Here is an 8,703-nt window from a genome sequence, read left to right as displayed (position 1 = left end):
TATCACGGATCTCAACCGAAATATAACTGGATCTCAATAACAGATAGGCTCAATATGATATGTTCAGTGGTATTGATGTGTCTAACTAAAATAAAATGTGTGTGAACAAAAGAAATATTTTATTTTATTTTGCACATCAATTACCAACTGATAATATGCGAGTCATCATATAATATCATATAAATCAACAAATAGCAAATAAATCATACACAGGATCATCAGATGCCTCTGTCAGACATCGTGAAAATAACTGATCTCTACGTACCTCAACTAATTTACCAGTAACTTAAATACTCAAGAAAGTCCTGGAAATGCCAACTCATACAAATCACCTGAATATTAATTTAAATGGTCTTATTATCATATAAAAATTCCACAACCATTTAAATTCACTAACAATCTAATTTCAACTATTTAGGCATTTTAAATTCATAAAATTCCAATATTCGCCTAGTTCACCAGATTATACCTCCAACTCGTACAATTCCGGAACCTACAATAATAACCCAATAATTAATTAGTAATGATACAATATTTGAGTCGAAATTATATTAAATTCACATAGACAACAATTCGCACCGATACAGCTTGTACGTCCAATAACAGTGGCTAAACTCGAGCCTAAACCGAAGCTGACCGGCAATAGGCGGCGAACTCGCCGGAGAAGATGACCGGAAATCACGCACAAAATCAAAGCCGACGGGTCGTTCTCGAAAATTTACAAAAGTGGTATCAAAAGAAAGCTTACAACATAAGGAACAAAACCCCTCAATCAATTTTTACTTTTGAGCGGCGGAAGACGGCGATTTTAGCGGTGAAACCGACGGCATTTTTCGACGGGTTTTCCGAAATCGAGATTTTACCTAGCAAGAGTGGTATCAATGGATAGCTCTCGTCATGGGCTATCCAAATATGTATTTTTTTTTATTTTTCGATCACCGGTGCGGCCATAATCGGCTGTCAAAGTGGCGGCGGTGGTTTGAAGATTTTTGGACAGAAGTTACGGTGGAGAGAGGTGAAAATCGGTGATGATGATTGTCTTTTTTTTATTTTTTTTTTTTATAATAAAATATATATATATATAATATTATATGTGTGTTTTTATCTTTTCGGAGTTTGAAATTTGACCCGGTCTATTTTATTTCAACTCTCGTGTGCTATAAAATTTAAATACGTATTTTAATATCGTCTATAAACCGATATTTTCTAATACATATTTTAAACACACGATTTAATTATTTGACTTAATTATTTTAAATTTCTCAATCTAAAATAATTAATCTTAATTATCGTCAAATAACATATAATTAAATCGGGTCATTACATTTCTCCCCCTCTAACAAAATATTTCGTCCTCGAAATCGAAACACACAACACATCTTATATACAACCTAGTCATACATCTACCACTGATAGTACATAGGAAAGTCAGAGTACATGAAATAATTTGTGACAGTTTCAAACAAGTGAGGCCATTCTTGACGCATTTTAGCCTCCAGCTCTTATGTAGCCTCTTCTGTCCCATGTCTACTCCACTGTACCATAACTAGTGGAATCGTCTTATTTCGAAGTTGCCTATCTTTTCGATTAAGAATTTGTATAGGATACTCAACATAGCTAAGAGAACTGTCCAACTCCACATCCTCGGGTCTCAGAACATGAGATGGATCTGGCTCATACTTCCGCAGCATAGATACATGAAACACATCATGTATAGCAGACAAACTCTGCGGCAAGTCCAATCTATAAGCCAATAAACCGATCCCCTCAACAATAGTATACGGTCCAATATAACGTGGAGCTAACTTTCTTTTTCGCCCAAATCTCATCGTTCCACGAAACGGTGACACTTTCAAGAAAACTTGATCGCCAACCTGAAATTCTAAAGGTCTGCGTCTTTTATTTGCGTAGCTAGCTCGACGATCCTGAGATGCTTTCATCCTCTTTCTAATCAAATTTATCTTTTCATTCATTTCTTCAACAAACTCAGGTTGTACCAAGAGTTTTTCTCCAACCTCATTCCAACATACGGGCGATCGACACCTTCTACCATACAAAGCTTCGAATGGTGCCATCCCAATAGTTGTTTGAAAACTATTCTTGTAGGAGAATTCAACCAATGGTAAAGAGTCTTGCCAGTTTCCACCAAAATCCATGACCACTGATCGTAACATATCCTCCAAAGATTGTATAGTCCTCTCTGTCTGACCATCTGTTTGTGGATGATAAGTTGTACTCATTGCCAACTTAGTACCCAAAGCATTCTGAAGACTACTCCAAAACTTGGAAGCAAATCTAGGATGTCGGTCAGATACAATAGATACAGGAACTCCATGCAATCGCATAACATTATCCACATATAATCGGGCCATTTTATTATAAGCATTAGTACGATCGTATGGAATAAAGTGTTCTGATTTGGACAATCTATCGACTATCACCCAGATTGCATCACAACATTTGTTTGATCTGGGCAAGTGAGTCACGAAGTCCATTGCAATATGTTCCCAGTTCCATTGCGGTATTTTTAAACTCTGTAACATACCTCCAGGTTTCATTCTCTCAGCTTTAACCTGTTGGCATGTCAAACATTTCGCTACAAATTCTGAAATATCTCTCTTCATCGCATCCCACCAGAAATATGGCTTTAGTATGTGGTACATTCTATGAGTACCAGGATGAACACTCTGACGGCTACAATGCGCTTCTTGAAGCAATGTTTCTCTCAATCCTGTGACATTTGGTACCACTAACCTGTTATTCATGCGTAAACAACCATTTGATGAGATATTGTATTTATCTGGGTTACCAGACAAAACCAAGTTTTTCGATTTCTGAACCTGTGGATCATTCTTTTGAGCTTTCTTGATCTTCGAAATAATCTTCGGCTCAAATTGTAAAGCAGAAAAAATAAAATGATGCTTTTCGGCTCAAATTTCCAACCAGAAGTACATAAATCATCATAATTCTGCCAGACATGGATAGATGCTATCATAACATCTTGATACTTCCGGCTTAATGCATCTGCCACTTGATTCATTTTTCCTGGCCGATACTGTATTTCACAGTAAAAATCTTTCAGTAAATCTAACCATCATCTCTGCCTCATATTCAGTTCTGATTGAGTAAACAGATATTTCAAACTCTTATGATCTGAGTAGATAATAAACTGCTTACCATATAAATAATGTCACCAAACTTTTAAAGCAAAAACAATGGCTGCTAGTTCAAGATCATGAACAGGATATCGGGATTCATGTGTTTTCAATTGTCTTGAGACATAGGCAATAACTTTTCCACGTTGCATTAAAACACATCCCAAACCTCTTGATGATGCATCCGTACAAACCACAAATCCACCTGATCCAGATGGCAATGCCAACACTGGTGCTGTTGTCAACTTCTCTTTCAATGTAAGAAAACGCTTTTCACATTCATCTGACCAAATAAATCTTGCATTTTTCTTGGTCAGTTGGGTAATAGGTCGAACAATCTGAGAAAATCCTTCAATGAATCGTCTGTAATAGCCAGCCAATCCCATAAAACTTCGAATCTCTGGTATATTGGTTGGTCTAGCCCAATTCAAGACTGCTTCAACTTTACTTGGATCTACAGATATTCCTTGGGCTGATATCACATGACCAAAAAATATCACGCTATCCATCCAAAATTCACACTTTGACAACTTAGCATACAATTGAGAATCTCGAAGTGTTTGAAGAACCAAGCGTAAATGCCCCTTATGTTCCCGCTTTGATTTCGAATACACAAGTATATCGTCAATAAAGACAATAACAAACTTATCCAGAAAATTTTTGAATACTCTATTCCTCAGATCCATAAACACTGCTGGTGCATTTGTTAAACCAAACGGCATTACTAGAAATTCATAATGCCCATATCTAGTTCTAAAAGCAGTTTTAGGAACATCTTCTTCTCTAACCCGAAGTTGATGGTATCCTGATCGAAGATCAATCTTCGAATAAACAGAATTTCCTTGAAGTTGATCAAACAAGTCATCAATTCTAGGCAGAGGGTATTTATTTTTAACAGTGACTCGATTGAGCTGCCTATAATCAATGCACATTCTCATGGAACCATCTTTCTTCTTTACGAACAGTACAGGTGCTCCCCAGGGTGACATACTAGGGCGTATATAACCTTTTTCGAGTAAATCCTGTAACTGCTCTTTCAATTCTTTCAGTTCTGCAGGAGCCATTCTGTACGCCGCTCTAGAGATCGGAGCAGTACCCGGCATCAAGTCGATGCTAAAATCAATTTCTCTTTGCGGTGGAAAGCCTGGTATTTCTTCAGGAAAGACATCGGGGAATTCTTTTGCTATTGGGATATCAGATAATTTCGGTTCTTTCTTTGTAGCATCCACAGCATAAATCATATATCCCTCATTTCCTAAAGATAATAATCAAAACATTTCCATCGCTGAGACTAACGTTATCTTAGCTTGTGATCCTCGACCATAAAAAATCCATTTGTTACCATAGTATGGCCTAAATCGTACTACACCATGAAAACAATCTACAGTGGCTCGATAACTAGATAGTGTGTCCATACCAATGATACAATCAAAATCATGCATCGGTAATACAATCAAGTTTGTGATCATAATGCTATCATCGAAATGCAACACACAGTCTAATACAATTTGCCCAGATGGAATAAATCGACCAGCTGGCGTAGACACAGATACAGTTTCATGAAATGGTGTAGTCCAAAGTTCATATTCATCAACATAATCAGATGCAATGAATGAATGAGATGCCCCAGTATCAAATAAAACTCGTGCAATATGATCGTAAATAAGGCAAGTACCTGCGATCACCCCGCCTGGAGCCTCTCTAGCCTGATCCTCGGTCAAAGCATATACTCGAGCTTGTTGGGGACCCTGAAAAGATTGTGGCACATTACCCCTGACCTGTGGGTAACTAGACTGCTGATAGGACGGTGCAGGAGCAAATGGTCGCTGAGATGAGCCACCTGGAATACTACCTCTGGCATAAGGCAACTGCTGTGGCTGCATCTGTCCCTGTGCACGGCTCGGACAAACTCTGGCATAATGCTCTGACTGACCACAAGTATGACATGAACCCTGTACTCCACTTNCGCCTGGAGCCTCTCTAGCCTGATCCTCGGTCAAAGCATATACTCGGGCTTGTTGGGGACCCTGAAAAGATTGTGGCACATTACCCCTGACCTGTGGGTAACTAGACTGCTGATAGGACGGTGCAGGAGCAAATGGTCGCTGAGATGAGCCACCTGGAATACTACCTCTGGCATAAGGCAACTGCTGTGGCTGCATCTGTCCCTGTGCACGGCTCGGACAAACTCTGGCATAATGCTCTGACTGACCACAAGTATGACATGAACCCTGTACTCCACTTCACTGTGCAGTAGGATGTCTTCCTCCACATCGATCACAGTAAATCACGGGGTACTGTCCACCTGTCGCACTTTGTGAACTGCTCGAACTAGAGGAACTGGACTGATATTTCTTTTTAAATTTTTTGCCCTTTGGTCTAAATTGTTTTTGTTTCTGTTGGTAGGACTGTTGAGATGGAAAAGACGGTGTACCTGCTGAAAAATATGAACCACTACTAGGCATTTGTGGAGCCTGTGGTTGTTTTCCTCGTCTCAACCCCGCCTCAATTCCAATCGCCTTGTCCACAGCTTCGGCATAAGTTGTAGGCGACCCAGCCATAACCATAGCATGTATTTGAAAGTCCAGTCCTTCCAAAAATTTTGAAATTTTTTCTTTTTCACTAACAGCCACATGTGGTACATAAGTGAGAAGAGCAGAAAGTTGTCGAGCATATTCTTCAACAGACATATTGCCCTGCACTAGTCGATGAAATTCTGATTCTCTGGCTGAGTAGTAGGATGGTGGAGCATATTCTTGGAGAAATTTAGCACGAAACACCTCCCAAGTGATCTGACTACCTGTTTGTTGCAGTACATTGGTAGTAGCCTCCCACCAACGCTGTGCACGATCCCGTAGTTGGAGAACTGCCATAGTAAACCTTCTATCAGAATCATAATGTACCGCGTTGAACAAGAATTCCATGTGCTTTAGCCATCCTTCTGCTCGATCACTGCCTTCATTCCCAAAGAATTTCGCATGATGCATATTCTGAAATCGAGCTACAGCCAATTCCATTTCATCAACTCTGTGCACCAACTGTTCTACCTCTGCATCAGCTCTAGCGGCTACCTCTGCAGCAGGACGCTCGCGTCTACCTCGAGGAACTCTGTCATTTCCTCCGACATTTTGTGCCCCAGACTCTTGAGCCACTTCTTTTCCTTTCCCTTTATTTCCTCTAGTAGCCATGCTAAAGAATTTAAGGTTAAATTCCCAAAATATTCAATAACGTCAATATAATCCAAAGCACCGAAATAAAACTCCAATGTATAGTCTACATGTCATATCACTAAGATACTAACATGTAATTCACACCAGACAAGAGCAAGTAATTTCAAATAAGCAAACACATGCGCACAAATCTCTTGTGCCAAAACTTGAGTGTACTAACTCTAGTACGAGCGTATCCCAGTCTACGCTCTGATACCAACTGTGAGGGCCCGTTATCCTAATAACGATTTATTAACATGCAATCATGATTAATCAGTAAACAGCGGAAAAGTGAGTTAAAAATTTGCATTTGGGCCTATAAAAATTTCGTCATGACTTTCTCATAAATAGGACATACCAGAAAATCAAATACTCAAAATAAACAACATATGCCCTCAATAAACATAACAACATAAACATGTGTCAGCCAGACACACAATCATGACATATACAAACCAAAATATCATAGAGCCGACAAGGCTCGATAATACCAAAATACAATCCTCCAAATATATACATATAGTATCTGGGAGACAGCAACACCGAGCAGTACCTAAATACAACTGAACCTACTCTCAAGGAGCTCTGGTACTTCCTGAGGCTTCCTCTCGAGCACCTGAGGTCGAACCACCTATACCACCTGTCATGTCCACACACAAAAGACACGACAGCCCCCTCTCCGAGGTCAGAAACCCAGTAGGAGACATCAAGAAACCACGATATATGACATAGCAATGCAATGATGCCATGCATGAATGCAATGCATGTACAAGTGCAAGATATCAGGATATCAGGAATCAAATGATCGATATCAACAATCATACATATATGCTCGAGCTGGTCCACGACTCAGCGGACCGTGCCTGGGATATGGCCCAGCCTTGAAGCCAGCAACTACCTAAGCCGGACCGAATCAAGATAGCCAAACATCTCCAGAACACCATATCATATCATATATATCACGGATCTCAACCGAAATATAACTGGATCTCAATAACAGATAGGCTCAATATGATATGTTCAGTGGTATTGATGTGTCTAACTAAAATAAAATGTGTGTGAACAAAAGAAATATTTTATTTTATTTTGCACATCAATTACCAACTGATAATATGCGAGTCATCATATAATATCATATAAATCAACAAATAGCAAATAAATCATACACAGGATCATCAGATGCCTCTGTCAGACATCGTGAAAATAACTGATCTCTATGTACCTCAACTAATTTACCAGTAACTTAAATACTCAAGAAAGTCCTGGAAATGCCAACTCATACAAATCACCTGAATATTAATTTAAATGGTCTTATTATCATATAAAAATTCCACAACCATTTAAATTCACTAACAATCTAATTTCAACTATTTAGGCATTTTAAATTCATAAAATTCCAATATTCGCCTAGTTCACCAGATTATACCTCCAACTCGTACAATTCCGGAACCTACAATAATAACCCAATAATTAATTAGTAATAATACAATATTTGAGTCGAAATTATATTAAATTCACATAGACAACAATTCGTACCGATACAGCTTGTACGTCCAATAACAGTGGCTAAACTCGAGCCTAAACCGAAGCTGACCGGCAACAGGCGGCGAACTCGCCGGAGAAGATGACCGGAAATCATGCACAAAATCAGAGCCGACGGGTCGTTCTCGAAAATTTGCAAAAGTGGTATCAAAAGAAAGCTTACAACATAAGGAACAAAACCCCTCAATCAATTTTTACTTTTGAGCGGCGGAAGACGGCAATTTTAGCGGTGAAACCGACGGCATTTTTCGACGGGTTTTCCGAAATCGAGATTTTACCTAGCAAGAGTGGTATCAATGGATAGCTCTCGTCATGGGCTTTCCAAATATGTATTTATTTTAATTTTTCGATCACCGGTGTGGCCATAATCGGCGGTCAAAGTGGCGGCGGTGGTTTGAAGATTTTTGGACAGAAGTTACGGTGGAGAGAGGTGAAATCGGTGATGATGATTGTCTTTTTTTATTTTATTTTTTTAAATTATAATATATATATATATATATATATATAATATTATATGTGTGTGTTTATCTTTTCAGAGTTTGAAATTTGACCCGGTCTATTTTATTTCAACTCTCGTGTGCTATAAAATTTAAATACGTATTTTAATATCGTCTATAAACCGATATTTTCTAATACATATTTTAAACACACGATTTAATTATTTGACTTAATTATTTTAAATTCTTCAATTTAAAATAATTAATCTTAATTATCGTCAAATAACATATAATTAAATCGGGTCATTACATGTATTTTATTCAGTTGTTTTGTACTTCAGTTCTGATTTCGAGGACGAA

At 38.4% G+C, this 8,703-nt stretch overlaps 1 protein-coding gene across 3 annotated transcripts; it reads right to left on the bottom strand.

The window, feature by feature from the left end:
• Window positions 1–5,127: 5,127 nt before the first annotated feature.
• LOC140962188 (uncharacterized) lies at window positions 5,128–8,315 on the bottom strand. Of its 3 annotated transcripts, none has more exons than XM_073421078.1 (4): window positions 7,901–8,315; window positions 7,791–7,814; window positions 7,587–7,653; window positions 5,128–6,344 (listed from the first exon to the last, which is right to left on the bottom strand). In XM_073421078.1, the coding sequence occupies exon 4, from the start codon at window positions 6,341–6,343 to the stop codon at window positions 5,399–5,401; it is 945 nt and encodes a 314-aa protein (XP_073277179.1). In that variant the 5' UTR covers window position 6,344; window positions 7,587–7,653; window positions 7,791–7,814; window positions 7,901–8,315; the 3' UTR covers window positions 5,128–5,398. The 3 variants fall into 3 exon arrangements, 1 of the variants encoding a protein (XP_073277179.1); XR_012172475.1 differs by lacking the exon at window positions 5,128–6,344 and adding an exon at window positions 6,415–7,004; XR_012172476.1 differs by lacking the exons at window positions 5,128–6,344; window positions 7,587–7,653 and adding an exon at window positions 6,415–7,004.
• Between the last annotated feature and the right edge of the window lie 388 nt (window positions 8,316–8,703).

This window comes from Primulina huaijiensis, chromosome 16 (genome assembly GCF_012295235.1).
Source record: "Primulina huaijiensis isolate GDHJ02 chromosome 16, ASM1229523v2, whole genome shotgun sequence".
NCBI lineage: Eukaryota > Viridiplantae > Streptophyta > Magnoliopsida > Lamiales > Gesneriaceae > Primulina > Primulina huaijiensis.
This window is presented reverse-complemented; position numbering and strand designations above follow the sequence as displayed.